The sequence below is a fragment of the Crocodylus siamensis genome, chromosome 11, assembly GCF_052110815.1.
Source record: "Crocodylus siamensis isolate JL-2025a chromosome 11, ASM5211081v1, whole genome shotgun sequence".
NCBI classification, from domain to species: domain Eukaryota; kingdom Metazoa; phylum Chordata; order Crocodylia; family Crocodylidae; genus Crocodylus; species Crocodylus siamensis.
The window spans coordinates 22,300,861-22,318,085 of record NC_143405.1 but is presented as its reverse complement, the minus strand read 5'-3'; the positions used below and the strand labels follow the sequence as shown (position 1 = coordinate 22,318,085).

General features: G+C 43.5%; 1 protein-coding gene across 10 annotated transcripts in view; it reads left to right on the top strand.

Annotated features, from left to right (window-relative positions):
* Window positions 1-17,225, top strand: part of DOCK3 (dedicator of cytokinesis 3) — a 632,225-nt gene that overhangs the window by 179,015 nt on the left and 435,985 nt on the right. For all 10 annotated transcript variants that reach the window (XM_090021446.1, XM_090021452.1, XM_090021451.1 and 7 more), the window contains exon 5: window positions 12,698-12,794. In XM_090021446.1, coding sequence (XP_089877572.1) covers window positions 12,698-12,794 — 97 coding nt within the window. The remainder of the gene's footprint in view (window positions 1-12,697; window positions 12,795-17,225) is intronic.

Genomic DNA, 17,225 nt, shown 5'->3' with positions numbered 1-17,225 from the left:
CTTCCCTATTACGTGACATGAGCACCCAAGGAGGTGACTTGAAACCCTGTGGGTTAGAATACAAGGAGAACGTGGTGAAGAGAATATAACCGTAGGAATCTATTACAGACCTCTTAACCAGGAGAAAGAGCTTGACCACAAATTCTCTAGGGAACTAACAGAGGCTGCACACTCTCGGTGCATGGTTGTCATGGGTAATTTCAACCACCTTGACATCTCACGGGAGAAGCCTTCAGCCAAATCTGATCAGTCACGTAGCTTCCTCACCTGCACTGACAAGCTCTATCTGACTCAGGAAGTCCATGGGCTGACAAGAGGCGAGGCACTGCTAGATCTGGTTCTGTCTAAAGGGGATGATCTAGTGAGTGACCTGAGGATTGAAGGGAAGCTTGGTAATCATGAGTTGATCACCTTCCTCATCCATTGTAAAGCTGGCAAATCAGTCAGCAATAGAGAAATCCTTGACTTCAGGAAAGCTGACTTTCACGAGCTCAGAAGCTTGGTTGTCAAGGCCCTGAAAGATCATGATCTGACAGGGAAGGGAGTCCAAGATGAGTGGTTACTCCTTAAGGACGTGATCCTAAAAGTGCAAGGGAAATCCATTCAGGTCCACAGGCTGGGAAACCCTGTTGGCTAAGTAGGGAACTCATGCTTAATCTTTGAGAGAAGCCTACAAGGGTTGGAAGATGGGAAATACCTCTAAAGAGGATTATCCATCGCTGGCCTGCACCTGTAGGGAGCAGACCAGAAAAGCCAAGGCTGAAACCAAGCTCAAGCTGGCTGCAGGAATCAAGGACAATAAAAAGTCCTTCTTCAGACATGTAGGAAGTTGAAAGAAAAATAAGGGCAATATTGGACTGCTGCTGAATCAAATGGGGCAGCTGACAGCCAACACCCAGGAAAAAGCTGATCTCCTCAAAGATTACTTTGAGTTGTTTGTCACCAGCCCAACGGGATCATCGTGCTTGACAGGACTCAGGATTATGAGGGTACGGGTGACCATATGCCTACATTTGATGAAGACCTTGTGAGGGAGCATCTTGAGAGGCTGTACATCCATAAATCAGTGGGCCCTGATGAAATGCACCAAAGACTGCTAAAGGAGTTGGCTAACATCTTAGCTTGGCCATTAGTGAGGCTATTTGAGAACTTGTGGTTCCTGAAGACTGGAAGAGGGCCAATGTGGTGTTTATCTTCAAGAAAGGGAAGAAGGAAGATCCAGGCAACTACAGGCCAATCAGTTTGACCTCAATCCCTGGGAAGATCTTGGAGGAAATTATCAAAGTATCCATCACTAACAGGTTGACCGAAGGCGCCATTCTGGAGACAGCCAACATGGCTTCATTACAGGTAGGTCATGCCTGACCAACCTCATCTCCTTCTATGATCAGGTGATGTGTCACCTGGATAAGGGGGAGAGATTGATGTCATTTACTTGGATTTCAAGAAAGCCTTTGACTTGCTCTCCCACGAAGTCCTCATAGCAAAATTTGGGAACTGCAGCCTTGACAACCTCGCGGTCCAGTGGCTGGGGAGCTAGCTTCGTGGTTGGACCCAGAGTGATAGTCGATGGAACCAAGTCAACATGGTGAGTGGTGACCAGTGGGTGTCCCCCAGGGTTCAGGAATTGGACCAGTACTCTCTAATATATTCATTAACGATCTGGATCCCAGTGTCAGAAACAGACTGGCAAAGTTTGTGGATGACACTGAACTATGGGGAAGCGCAGTTACACTGGAGGATAGGCTGAGGATTCAGGCCGTGGACAGGCTCTCAAGGTGGGTGGACATAAACCTGATGACCTTCAATACAGAGAAATGCTAGGTGCTCCACCTCAGGAGAAAGAGTCCGCACCATACCTGTAGGCTTGGCCGTGCTTCATTCACTAGCACTACATCCGGAAGAGAATTGGGAGTTGTGTTTGACTACAAGATGAATATGAGCTACCAATGTGATGCCACAGCCAGCAAAGCAAATAGATCGGGAGATGCAAGCCAGGGTTTTATCTCAAACAAGACCCAAGATGTCATTCTCCCGCTTTATTCGGCCTTGGTGAGGCCACAACTGGAGTATTGTGCCCAGTTCTGGGCCCCACACCTTTTAAAAAGGACGTGGAGAAGCTTGAGAGACTCCAAAGAAGAGCCACATGCATGATCAGAGGTCGAGAGCTGGCCTTACGAGGAGAGCCTGAGAGGCATGGGATTCTTCAGCTTGGAAAAGCATAGGCTCAGAGGGGACTTGGTGGCAGCCTATATCAGGGTGCGCATGAGGATCTGGGAGAACATCTGTTCACCAGGGCTCGCTTAGGGAAGATGAGGTCCAATGGCTACAAACTGCTGGAAGACCGTTTTAGACTGGACATAAGGAAAAACTTCTTTACCAGCTGAGTCTCCGTAGTCTGGAATAGATTTCCCCCCCGAAGTTGTCCAAGCACCTATTCTGGACATGTTCAAGTTGTGTTTGGATGCTTATCTTGCCGGGTTCATCTGATCCCAGCTGACTTCCTGCCCCTTGGGCGGGGGGCTAGACCCAATGATCTCATGAGGTAGGTCCCTTCCAGCCCTAATGTCTATGAAATCTGTATTTTCACAATCTAGCATTCTGAGCACATAGCTCTGGCAGAATATTGTAGACATAAATTTACTCTGATTACCATTGTGGTCTTTGGCATGATGTTTAACTTCTATTACTTATTTTCCATATCTGTGAAATGGGTATATTACTTAATATACTATTTATTTATTTATTTATTATGCAAAGAGATTATATAATTTGGAGGGTGCAGAGTTTGCACGCAAATATATAATACATTTATTTGTAAAAACTAATTTCTCATTACTTTCGTGTTATTTAGGGAAACAATTTATAGTAGATGGAGAATGGAGGGATTCCATCTTAATTCATTATTCTTTTGGTATTTTTTTGTTGGTTCCATGTCCAGTAAAGTGAAGCTTCACTTCAGTGGGGACCAACCTTTATCCCGCAAGCTAAGAACTGCTCACTTCCAGTGCCACTGATTTTTTCCAGCCATTTCCCTCCCCATTCAGTCTTCCATTTGCTCCATTTCCCTATCTACCACATACTACACACAGAGGCTGCCCATGCCACTTGTGCCATGGGTTGGCCACCCCTGCTTTGTATAATGATCTGGATCAGGGAGGAAGCCTACTCTCACACTACCCAGTTAAGTCAGTATTTCTCCTAAAGTGATATTTCTGACTCTGTTTCTTATTGGTAAGCTTAAAAATGTTTGTCCCCTGAGCTATAATTCAAGCTTCATTCACTGCTAGTGTTAAGCCGACTATGGTTACTGTACCCGTGCATTTTAGTGACGTATGTACTTCACTAGTGCTGAGACATGCAGCATCTTTCATGCAAAACTTTGGTCTCATAGCCCTGTTGTTATAAATTCTTTCATAAAATCACAGGTCAGATTAATTAAATTTAACCGCTTTAACTAAATAATGTGAATTTGGGAAAGAAACTTTTTGTTTAGTTTTTATAATATCAATGAGTAATGCCTTTTTTAATGATGCTTTTAACACAAGTTTATTTACAGAGTTTTGGAAATTGTTCTATTTATTTTGGATTTCTCTGAAGGTAGTAAATCCTCTTGTTGAAGCATGTGGTTGAAATAGGCAAATAAGTTATTTAATGGTGCTGGCAGAGCCGTGCCATTTTCAATGTGAAGATCCTTAAAAGCTTACTGTGCCAGGTTTGCTTTCTCTTTGGTGAAGAGCTGTTTTCTAAGCAGAAAAGAATGTTGCTTTAAAACTGGCAATCCTGCTACACAATGCTTTGAGTTTCATTCTGGGGATGTGAATCCTCTTTTGTTATTTACTTATTATCAACTGTGAAATTGATTTATCCATTAACATAATGGTTCTTCTGTGCCTGCTGTCAAAGCTCATTTATCAGAAACCAGTCAGTGTTTTGGACCTAGATCCACAGGAAAAAAAAAAGTTTGTTTGTTTGTTTGTTTTTTAAAAATTTAGATTATCTTTACTGTTGCTTATTCAATATTGTATGTATCCTGGGCATATTTTAAAATGAGTTTTTAAATGGTGCTGACTTCCACCATTGGCAAAACCAAAAGTAACAGGAAGTTTGACAAGCCAGCAGTAGCCTGGGAAATCCATGTCAAATGTTCCCCTGTGGGAACACAGTTCAAAGCACATACAGGCTGCATGACAGTTTACTTGACAGGGTACTTGGTGCTACTCTGCCCCCACTGTCGTCAGTGGCAGGAGTTGTGAAGGAGTGTTTTCATCGTTTCAGCAAGCCCCACAGATATACGCTAGACATAAGGCAGGGGCTGCTATGACAGGCTCTGAAGGGAGATATATTCAGCCCTATTTCCTGGAAGGAGATCATTGCAAATTAGTGTTTTGTAAAAGGGTAGGGAAATGAGAGAGAACATAAGCACCCTCCTATGTACATAATTAAAGCAAGGATTTTTCTTGGAAGAAGATTGTTTCATTGGTGATGGTTAATTCCCACCTTATAGTTTTTAACCATATAGTTTTTAACTGAGGGCCTTGTTACACATTAATTTAAGGCAGCTCCTACAGGTCTCAACCCCTGGATGGTGCACACATTAACACCTGAAAATAGTTTACCCAACTCATGTCCCATTAATGTGTGGCCACTCTCCACAGGTGAGCCACCCAGGTTGCAGTCCTCCAGCATCCCAGGATGCAGTGTCCCCTTCCTGTTTTGTGTGGACAAACTTTCTAGCCCCTAAGCAATGCTGCCCAAAGGGCAGTTCTGGCACAAAGCCAGATAATTTTAGATTATCTTTACTGTTGCTTATTCAATATTGAATGTATCCTGGGCATATTTTCCCTCTCTTGTCCCTGGAGGTGTGACCTTACCTCCAAGCGTTCAGCCCCATGCAAACAGCCTGCAGAGCATGTACCAGCTAGCCACACTGCAGGGCACAGACAGGTCCAAGAGTGAGGTTGGGAGGGGGTTGGGGGCGAGGAACCAGGAAGGGAGCTTCCTGGGACTGGGGCAGTAGCTCCCTTAGAAGTGCCTTCCATCACCATTCCCACCCCCCGACCACCCCAGAAGTCATAACCAGCACCCCCTACATCCCAATCCCAAATTGCCATTTATTAAAACATGAGACCTTCTATATTAAGTTCTTCTTCATTTCTTCTTACTTTTTTTACTGAATTTTCAATTTGTCCTTCAGTGGCTGACTTCCTTCATTTTACCACCCTTCCCTCACCTCTGATTTCCTTTCCACCTCCTATTTGATTACCCACCCCTATCCTGCCTCTGGGCTTCATGTTCCCCTCACCCTCTCAAACCCATGTCTCTCACTCCCCCCCCACTCCCCCCCAGGCAACTAGAGCAGGGATAGAAGCCTGTCCTGGCTTACCAGTTACAGTCAGATCCCTGCTTGCCAGCCCTCTGGTGGCAAGTCACAGCTGTGCAGGTGTGGGACAGTCGGCTTGCATTAACACTAATCATCCTTTGGGCAGCTCGAAGTGCAATGTGTATCAAAGGCCCTGAGTGCGAGTTGTTGCTCATACAAGTGCTGAGGACAAATAACAGCTGTAGCAGTGTACGGTGTAGTTGGTCAACGTGCAAATTGCTCCTGCACAGTTCTGCTAATCTATGCAATTTTTTGGCTTGAGTAACGAACAGAGATCCAGGTTTTCTGTTCGCTATGGCGAAACACAGTAAAAGGCAGATTTTCTAATTTTAAGGTGAAAAAAGCAAATTTTCTTCTTTAAAGGAAAAAAAACACAGAAGACTGCAAGGGGAAACCTGCTGTTTGGCAGAATTCCAGACTGCAAGGAGCTGGGGGGAGTGAGAGGAGGGCGATCAGACAGGGGAGGCCACGGCATTTGCATGCGCATGCATGCATGTGTTAGCTAGGCAGCATGGAGAGCATCTCCCACAGCTTCCCACAGGTGAGTCTGAGGTGGGTGTTGAATTGAAGCCCCCATAATGAGGGAGAAAGGGAGTTGAGAGAGAGAGAGGAGGCTTAGTACTGCTGATGGGAGCCCAGCACCACCATGATGTGTATCTAGTGATGGAGAATGAGTATGGATTATGGAGAAAGGATAAAGAAATCCTTTATTTATTTATTTCTTGAACTCTGAATTAGAACGTCTGGTTAAATAGGAAACAGTCTAGCAGGAAAATGTCACATATAGTGCTCCACTCCTTCCAGATTTTTTTTCGTCGACTGGGACTGAGGCAGGGGGCTAGGAGCGAGTGGGCATGCAGGAGTCAGTGCTGGTGTTGCGGGGCCCAGAGCAGGGCGGCTCCCCTCCCGCCCTGCTGGTGCAGCCCAGCCTGGCTCCATAGAGCCCTGCCGGCCGTGCCCCACACTCCTGCTGTTCCACTCTGGGTGCTGGCCCCGGGATACCCACCCAGCTGTTGCTGGCTCCCACGCACTCACTCGCTCCCAGCCCTGCAGTACAGGCGGGGACCAGTGCATGCACCCCTGACCCCACGTGCCCCATGCTCACCTGCGTGGGCAAAGGGATTGGGACCTAGGCTTCCTGGGCAGGTGCCCACATCCCTGGCAGCCTGGTCTGGAGACAGGCAGTTGTAGAGACTTGCATTGGGCCCATGGCTGTGTTTGTGCTGCAGTGGCTTCTGCCACCACCAGGTGGCCAAGGGCCACCGGGGAAGGGCCTGTCCAGCCCAGGGGGGTGCTCAGGGCCACTAGGGGCAGCATGAGCCAGCAGGGACATGGCATGGGGCGTGGGAAGCCTGGAGAAGTGGCAGGATGTTGCCTTTGTTCCCCTCTCACTTGTCTTCCTGGTGCCTGTACCTCCTGCCATCTGCCCCCCCCACCACAGTGCCTGCACTCTGTCACATCCTCTTGCTGCCTGCCTGCCTCCCCCACCTGTGCCCCCACACAATGCCTGTGTTCCCCCTCATCTCTCACTAACTTCTGTCACCCCACCTGCAGTGTCTCTCCCCCTGCCACCTCAAACCCCTCACCCTCAGTACTTGCTATCTAACATGCCTCTGACCCCATGCCATCCCAGGGTATGGAGGACAGGGTAGTTTCAACCCCATGGCCACATAGCAGTGGTTGCAGCAGTAGCAGCTCCAGATGCTGGAGATGCTACCATTGCTGTTCCTACTGCATGACAGGGCTGGGACTACCCTGTGCTCCATGTCCAAGGTCAGAATGGAGCTGGTACTGTATCAACTGGTAAGTAGTGGTGGGGAGGGAAGGAGAGGAGAGGCTATGGTGAGCTGGGGCTGGGATGGGGGCAGGCGGCAAAGGTGGTGGGAAGTAGAAAAGGGGAATGGGTAAAAGTTGGGGTAGGAGGCTACAGCAGTTGTCTGCCCACCCTTCACATTATGCTTGAATACAAATTGAGCGGCTTCTCCCCCTGCCATGTTGAAAGAAAAAACTTCATCTTGGATGTAAGTAAATATGGTAGTTTGATTTACTTGCCCAAGGTTTCACAGTTCCAGATTTCTGCTGTGAAGCCTCTGGGTCCATTTTGCAGCTCCTTTCAATCTGCAGTTCTCTCTGTTCAACAGAATTGTGATACAGTTGTACTTGCTGTCAGGTTTTTTTCTGCTCATTTTCTTAGCAGCTGTCTATATCCAGCTTACAGCTCACTAGTTAGAGCAGGGGTGGCCAAACTGCATCACAAGTACCACAAGTGGCTTAGGCAGCATCTGCATGTGGCATGCAACAGATTGGGGAGGGGACAGGCAGAACAGCATTAGATAGGGCAGGATGGAAAAAGCAGAGCAGTGGATCAGGTAGGGAGCACAGAGTAGGGAGTCAAAAGATGAGGCAGAAGGAGAGGATTGAAGTAGCACTTTGGCAGGGTGCAGAGCTAATTTGGTCATGCCTAAAAAAGCTGGCACCCACTGGGTTAGTGAACCCTTTATATCAGTGATTCTCAACCAGTGTTAGCACTGTTGGTGTGCAAACATGATTCACAAGATAAACTAAGAGATTTCAAGCAGGAGTCCATCATGTCAAAAACATTCTGACTTGTTGTGGCTTCTTTGAGTTGTTTGCAACAGAAGAACAGCTCTATTATTTTTCTGCTGTCAAAAAACAAATGAAAGGTAAAAGCTGGCACTATCCCAGGGGTGCCCTGGGTCTGTTGAGGGATGTCTTGAGCCTAAAAAGGTTGAGAACAACTGCTCCAAATACAGAGATTACAATACAAGAACAATATAGTAACAAAAGTGCAAATAGCATAGTCCCAGTAGTATTAAACATTTCCATTTAGTGACAGAAGGATACCGAGATTTAAAGGTAAAGTGGAATTCTTTAAGAGTTTCAAATCAGTAAGATATTATGAGTTCATTTACATCACTGATTTAAATGGGAGTATGAATTAAATTAAGAATTCAGGATGGGAATTTTTTATGTTCTAGTTTTCAAGTCCCTGAATATTTGGAGGCATACATTGGCTCCGTTTTCTAATATTAGCATCAGTTAATGAGGCACAATTATAAAACTCCTGGGTAAATGTATTAAAATTAACACAGGTGATAGGAAATCATGTGATGGAAGTTTCTTGAGAGGCTTTTTTTTAATTTTAACCAAACAAGATGGTTTATTAAAAATTAACATTTTGTCTCTTGTTTGGAACTAGTCTGATTATTCAGGGAGGGAAGAGACGAGGGCAGAAAGAATATTCTTTTGTGCATAGTTGGAAAGGGAGAGAGGAGGCAGGGCAGATAGCTTAAAAGGTATGAGGAGTAGGTGAATTCATGGCTATGTCCCTGGCAAAGCTGGCTTGGTTACAGATAAGTGAACAAGCTGCACTGCCCAAGAGGATGGAACAGTGTATGCACCCACCTGTTATTTGAAGCATTGAGAAACAGACTTTCTTGAAGCACCTCTTGAGTCAGTGGACTAGTTGTCTACTCAGAGAAAATACCTCCTCTACTCAGGTAAATGCCACAATCTAATACTTGCTTGCTGGTTCAGAGACATTGATGGCCTGTCACACGTTCTTCATTTTTAAAGTTGCTGGACTAGTGAAAGATTGAGATATGATTTAGTTTTACAATATCTGGCACTTGTTCCTGTACTGTCATTCCACTTAAAATGTAAGTCAAGAAACTGACAGTTCAGATAGTATAAGAGGCAGATTATTGCAGTACATCATGTAGGTTTTTTTTATATACAGTGTTTCAGTACAGTATTCTCAAGAGGAGGTGAAAGAATGCTATGTCTCCTTCTGTGGGTGTGAAGAACCTGGGCACTGTGGAAATAATGTGATTATTTTGCTTAGTGTGTAAATAAAAAAAAAAAAAAAAAAAGAGCCCCTACATGGTTTTTGTAACCAGTACACAAAAGAACCTTGGACCCGGGGAAACTTCAGAGCAACCTGATTCATGGGAAATGTGTCTGTTGGTCAGAGCAAAGGGGAGAGAATCGGCCAGGTGGGAGAAACACCCGACGTCTTGGGAACTTGACAGTTCCGGCCTAGTTTTTGGCTGTTGGAGAGACCTAGAATGCGGCATAAGGAATATTTAGTACACCATAATCAGAAAGAGTCTAAGATTGACTGTTATTAGAATGATAATTACATAATCAGCTCATGTAATTCGGAAATACTCTGTGTTCTCTCAGGTTCCTGTGGGATTTAGTAGAGTTACTAACTGATATGCTTCATGGGTATGATATATGGTAGTGATGGTATGTGACAGTGTGTTGCTATTAGAATGTTGTATTTAAACCCCCTACTAATGTTTAACATTTAAAAGATTTAGGTTGAGATACTAATCTGCCCCTAAGACTTCCAGGTGGCATTTCAGGCTATGAAATAACTAAGTCATTAGCAGAGATCCTATTACAAATTCCTTAGCAGCCACAAAACCACTAATGATGTTTAGAGTCCTTGTATGTCACAGTGTTGGCTTGGAAAGATCCCAAAAGAGCTAGAATAGCTTTCCCCTACTGAATATACTCAGAAGTGCTCCAGAACAGTTGCCTAGATCTCTTTCTCCACCTAAGCTTTGTGCTACAGCTCAGGTCCATGCAGAAGCACATATATTCTGTCTAAGTCTCTGATTATGTAGATGGAGAAAAAACATGCTGAGCGCTTGCCTTAAAGGGAGAGATTCCTCAGCTCATTTTATCCATTGATTACTTGGTGCAAAAGGCATTAAATGCATTGGGAGCAGCACCCTGGAATGTCTTTCTATCTAGTCTCCCCCTTCCATACATTCTTTCTAGCCCCATGGCCCTTGCAGTCTTGTCCACACGTTAGCCCAGCTTCAATAGGTGAGACAGAGGGTTGCTGGAGGGTATGCTTAGTCATGCCTAGCATCCTGGGAAATGTGAGTTGTGGGTCCCTTCTGGCTGAGTGGGGTTTAGAGCTTAGGTCTTTCACTTCCTTGGCAAGTACTTTAATCCCTAGGCCAGTGGCTGGTAACGTTTTCTGGCAGTGAGCAGTAATGGGCTGGAATGACCCAGTGTGGGTCCAGGGCAGGCTGGACCTAGCTACTGCCGCTGCTGTTCCTTGGCCCCTACTTGGGCAAAGCCCTCCAGCTCTGTGGGCTGGATCCAGTGGCTCTGAGGATTGGATCCAGTTCATGGGCCATTGGTTGCTGACTCCTGCCCAAAGCTATTGGGTAAGAGGTGAGTATGTGATTCCTCTTCTTCACTTTACTTCACACACTGAAGTCAAGCTAAGAATGGACTTGGTGCCTGTGTTCCTCACAGAATAGAAAAGTCCCAGGATTGGCACATGCACACATCACCCTTCCAGTCAAGGTACTGTGAGACCCCCTCAGGTGTGCCCTAATGCAGGCATCATGATGGCAGTGGTCAGGTAAAACTGCCCCTGTACAGACCTGTAACATGCACCTTCATTAAGGAAAGCTGGCTGAGGCTGCAGCTCTTCCTGGTCCTGCCATGTGCCTGTTTCCTGGAAGTGCTGTTCAGGGTCAAACTGGGAAGGGCTTATCCTCCTGCCTGTTTTAGGCAAATCAGAGCCCTAATGCAGGAGATGTATACATATGCCACAGCCCTTCCCACCAGTCTGGCTGTGCAGCAGGCGCTCAGGGCAGTTTTACTTGGGGGCAGCAAAACCAGGGTTGAGAAGCACTACGGTAAGTTGAGCATAGTTCTCAACTGAGGGTGCCACCACATTCAGAAAAGTTGTGAGAGGTGTTTGGACTCAGAAAAACATTGAGAACCAGTGGTTTAGTGAGTGGCTGAATGCACTGCCACTTTTCTGCCATTGAGTCAACAGTGCAATCCTGAGACAACTGTTCAGACATGTTTTGCGTTGTCCAGGGACAGAATGTTAACACTTGTTATCCTGTAAACCTTTTTAGCATTTGCCCTGGGACAACAGATATGGATGTCTGAACAATTGAGCTCCTGGGATAAAATGGTTTCTTATTGCATTTCCCCAGGTCTGTTTGTAGTCTTAGTGCTGTTCCCTATCAAATCGTCGCACTGATTCAAATAGATGTCTCCCCTGAGCTGAATCCAAGCAGGGCATCTCTCCTTTGAATGAACTTCCAGTGAGATAGAAATGTACAAGGCTGTCCACTGAGAGGCAGGGAGAGCTATGTTTCCTACTGAGTGGAATAAAATTGCCCTCTGGGGTTGCATAAGACTTCCCATTACCAGAAGGGGAGATCTATATGTCTCCCTAGGGTGGAATGGAATTGGCTTCTGGGAATATCTGCTTAGTTGCCCATTGAGAGAATGGAGACACAGTCCATCTCCCTCAGTGGAATAGGAATGTACTTCAGAAAGTGAGATGTGTTCTCTTTGGACTAGTATTAGTAAAGTGATCTTAGAGCAGGGGTGGGCAAGATAAGGCCTGTGGGCTGGATCTGGCCCACCAATAGATTCTATCTGGCTTGCTGGTGGATGGCCATTACCTCCTTGGATCTGGCCCATGGACAGCCAGTAGCTCCAGCTGCCACATGGTGCCAGGCACATGGGACTGCGTCTGCCCAGCAGCATCAGCCCTTGATGTGGTGGCATCAGCTGTGGGCCCAGATGGGTGGGCAGTGCCACCAGCTCTGGCTGCAGCTGGCAGGTTCAAGAGCTCTGAAGAAGAATCTGCTAGTGGCATCCACAGCTGATGCTGATGCACTCCCAACACAGTGGAGGCTCCCTCCTAGAGCTCTGCTCCCAGACCCTGTTGGCAGTGTCAGCTGTGGGCCCAGTCAGGAGCTTCTGCTGCAGCGGGTGGGGACACCGCCAACAGGTTCCACATCAGGTAGCTGTTTGCTGCACCCACAGCTGACACTGCCGCCCAATGTGGTGGAAATCCCCTTCTGGGTCCATAGCTGAGCTTTGGGGCTCCTGGCAAACTACAGCTCCATCCGGATTCTGGAGGGAGGGAGGGGGTTTGGGTCTGGGAGAGAGAAGAGAGGAGAGAGATGGATATGTCCCACAACAGGTATCCAGAACTCACTAAGGGGTCTGAAATAATTGCCCACCCATCTTAGAATAAGATATGTGCATCAGAATGTCTCAGCATCACTATATTTGATTATCAAAACCTTCTTGTGCACTTTAAAGGTTAGTTTAGAATTTGCCAGGAAGGCAGTCTGACCAATTTTAGGGGAACATATTGTAACCATTGCTTTTTGTCTCTGTATACTTATTACTTGGATTCTAGTTTTTAGATTTCATGAATTTTAATTTGGGCATTTCTATTTTTCTCACATTCTGGATACATTCACAACAATGTTTTTCTCTGTTTTACAGGCAGTATGAAACTGTAGTTCCTCTTGAAGACTCTGTTGTGACTGAAGTCACAGCAACACTCCAAGAATGGGCTGTCCTCTGGAAACAGCTTTATGTAGTAAGTACACTAAGAAAAACAAGATTGTTTGTATTCCATACTACTGAACAAGTGATAGCAAACAATTTTCTTTCTTGACCTGAACGTTCTCCTAATTTGCTCTGGGCACCATTGATATCACAGTTAATGCTGTTAAGAATTTAGTGTTTCCATATAATTTTGAAAGTGATTATCTCTTGCAAGAGTCAAAACAATTGGAGGAACATGGTAGATAAATACAAATTTCTCCTGGAATTTGAACAAAGTGATGTATGTAGCCTTGTAGTTCTTGCTGTGGCAAAGAGCTCATCCTTAGAAAGGAAATCATCTTTTTTTTAATTTAGCAGAAATGTAGTATTATACTTCTTCAAATGTGCAAGAAAAAATTGATAAATCTGTATAACATTTGTATGTTAGGCTAGGAAAGGAATGTTAACCCTGTTCTACAAACCAAAGCATGCATAAATTGAATTATGGTTAACTTAATCAAAGGCATACACTGAATCAGTGCGAGAGCTACAGCTAGTATTTGTATGCACCTGGCTTTTAGACCTGTATCTATCCTCCAAAGCCAAATTGCTGCTTATTGGGCGCATCTACACGAGAGACGCTATGTCAACGTAGGATCAGAAATTACTCATGTGCCGCTGGGACTTGGCAGTAATGGTGGTTACTGTGCAGTCATTTAGTTCTTGCTAAAAACGAAATGACTGCGCAGTAACAACTGCGCAGTCGGGTGCCCATATAGACATGCCCATTTATTCATAGCATCTTAAAATGTCTGTCTAAGAGACTGAATGGAAACATTACAGTGCACTTGGGTCTGTCTGTGAGTAAGACTACGACAAAGTTTTGATTACCAAAAACTGTAACTTAATTGCATTAATTTATTAATGTAATTTATTCACTTTCTGTAGTAATTTGATAGCTGGTTGCTGCTTCAGTTTAGTGAGAAAATCATGACTGATGGTCACAAGTAAGAAGCCAACAATTACAACACAGTTATTTTAGTGATATCGGTTATTCTATGTGCATCAGATGGTTGTATACAAGAACTGAATTTCAGATTATTACTTTAGAATTGTTACCACTATACATAAGAGAAATGCAAAGCAGAATAAAAAGTCTCTCTGTTTCCCTAAATATCATTTATCTCTCTCCTGCTCTTTTATAGATAATTCTTTATATAGATTATGATTGCATTTTATTTAGAAATTCCATGGATGTGTTTTAGTAATTCAGTTGACATGTCATGTAAGATTTGAGTCTGCCTTCTGGACTTTCATAAAGTGAACAGAAAGAGGTCCCTAGACCTCTGAAATAGTTTCATAATTGTTTAAATGTTTTTGTTCATAGCTTTTTAATATTCTGGAAAAAATATTTATTAAGTCTGAAATATGTAAACACTTTTATTTTTGGTTAATTTTTTAATCCTACACTGAATTAATCTCGAATGTCTGGAAAAGTGGAATGCCTCTGTGTTTAAATGGTTTATAATGTGTACAAGATTTCTATTTTAACATTTCTTTGGGTGGAAAGAAACCTTGTGTTTTCTTGAGTCAGTTCCAGGTGGAAACATTTCAAGTACTACATTGAGATTTTTTTTTTCTTACATTACTGTTGTTGCTATTGTAAGAAGTATCAACACATATGACAATTTAAGAGAACTGTCTTGCAAACAGGCCAACAAAGTCATTTTAAGTGTTGTGTTTGTGGAACATACCTTAATGTGCTATTTGCTTGTTAATAGCAATAACAAACCCCATTCCAAAACTTATTTTTCAAATTTTCTTCTTGAAGTTCCGTAAACCTGGTCTGTGAGCCTTGCAGAGTCTTTAATGCACTAACATGCTTTCCTACATAAAGGCCCCTCTCCTGTGTCAATTTGAACTCATAGCTTCTAACTACAGCCCCATTAACTTGCCAGGGAGCCCATCTGTCTTGCCACGTTGCTGACAACAGGAGAATTTTAACAGCTTGAAGGACACTTATGAAAGCTACAGAAGCAGTTAGCAAATTCTGCTTCAAATAATTTGGAGTCAGCAGGGACATTCTGTATCTGCTTTCTTAAAAATTTAACTATTCTTTTCTTTCCCTGAGCTCTGTCCCCACTCATGAAGTTTATCAGTTATAGCTGTGCAATCTTAAAAATGAAATCTCAGTAGATAAGTAAAAGGACGATCCAGTTTTCAAATGTGTTATTTTAACGGATTTTTAACTTTTTCATACATATTGGTTGCCTTTCCTTTCCAAGTCTTACTCTGTGTTTAAGTAAAATGTTTTCAGTTCATCTAGACATATGAAAAAAATAAATGTATCAGGTATCTAGGTTGTAGCTGTATTGGTCTACAGGAAAAGGCAATTAGGACTCATAGTAGAGATGATAACATTTATTAGACCAACAAGATTTTTGCAAAAAAAAATCTTTAATTGTGGGTTTTTGGGCACAAACACCTTTCATCAGGCATTAGAGAAAAGACGGTAAAAGTTCTCCTGGGTAGAAATAAAAGTTTTTTTTTCTCCTGGGTAAAAAGAATAAATTTATTCATTAGAAAGATTACCAACCAAAGTATTTAATTTGTTAAATAGATTTGCTTTGTACCAAATGAAATTGTATTATAGAGACCTTGAATCCTCTTTGGAGAAAACCTGGTATAGGGTTAGACCAGTGAAGAATGTGTTTTTCTGTACTATACTCTCTTCAGGCCCCCATGTTTCCCCCTCCACTCCCCCATATAAATATCACTATTCAGACTCAGAAGCTTCTTCATGCATTTTGAGGATTGCAGTTGCATAAAATTAACCTTTAGCTCTAGTTCTTGGGGAGGACTGTCAAGACGTGAATGCTAATGCACTTTATCATTGCTGGAAGAAACTAGATAAACCCTATCTGAAATGTAAACCAATACGACTAAGCCAAAATCTATTCTGATTGGATCAGTGAAAGGGAACAGAAATGCAGCTCTTTATTCCTTCTTCCTTCAGTAGGCTACTGGCTTTAAAGATCTTGCTGTTGAAAGCTGAAACGCACAAAAAAATGTTGGTGTATTTTCCAGTTTGGCTGTGCCCTTTAATCCATGAGGCACGATCCTTAGGGGTGTTGTAAACAAGATGCCACATGAGCTAGGTTCATTTTCAGTATGTTTTTCCTTGCTAAGGGACGCTTCTCCACAAGATGTTTACTGCTCATTAGACTAATTAGCTGTTCAGTAACTGTCTCAGCATCTACATGTGTACCCCTATTAGGTTGGAGTAAACTAACTTACTCTGCAGCAGGATAGTACTTGTAAATACAAGTACTATCCTTCTGCAGAATGAAACTCTGCAGCAGCACCCATGTAGACGCTGCCCCAGGCAGCCCTCTGCAGCATGTTGAGCTGTGGAGAGCAGCCCTGTGCTGGGCTGGCAAACTGACCCCCACAGTCCCTGACTGCTGGGGCTGCTCTGACCTGACTCAACATGCTGCGGTCCTGGGCACACATTCAAACACCAGTAAACTCAAGAGTTTATTGTTTCACATTAATTGCACATGTAGATGCGCCCAAGGAGACCAAACTTACTGCGTCATATACAGAGGTATGTGTGGCTGCTTATTTGGGACTGAAATATATTTGTACTATAGGGTTTTTTTATTTTAGGACTGTCTTCAGTACTGTTCTAATAGACAAAATGATGCTACTTGGAATCTCCTCAGTGCCTAAGTCAGCATTACACAATGCCTGCTCTTTAGTTAGTTTGACTTTAAATGTTGCTGTGATGTGTAAGCTTTCTGTTTGACGTAGTTCAGAGGAAATATCTAGCCATATGAAATGGCACGACACAACATGGGGAAGTGACCTCTGTGCTATAACTTTTTGCAAGTAGGACTTCTCTTCGTCCATGGAAACTGGGAACCATCAAAACAATAGCGTTCATATTTCCATAGTCATATTTTTGTTTTTTTGCGATAATGTGGAATTAAATTAATTTCATTGTTGTACTATTTTTAACAAAAATGCATAATGTATTAAAAAACAAAACTAAAAATAGAATGTAATATTGGTAAAATACAATTAAAAACCAAGAAGAAGTCTACATTGTAATGCTGATATAGCCCTCCCCTCAGTGGAACATTTCAGGTGTATGTCTAAACAGATTAGTCTGTTTTAGGCAATGAAGTACCATGCAAGGCTTATAGTCAGCAGCTTTAGTAAAAGTAACTTCTTGAATCATTGCATAAAATGTATACAGTTTTACTAGACAGATTACAGCTGCCTTAAGTTATGTACACATGTACAACATACACTCTACCCTAATAAAGCTCTTAAATTTCTTTAGAGGACTGTACCCATATCATCTCCAAGATGCTTCCTTTTGAATCAACATCTCTCCTGTAATGTGTAAATGAGACGCGAGCAGTTGTTTTATATGGCATGAAAAGATTACTAAGTGCAGAAAAATATATTAGCTAAT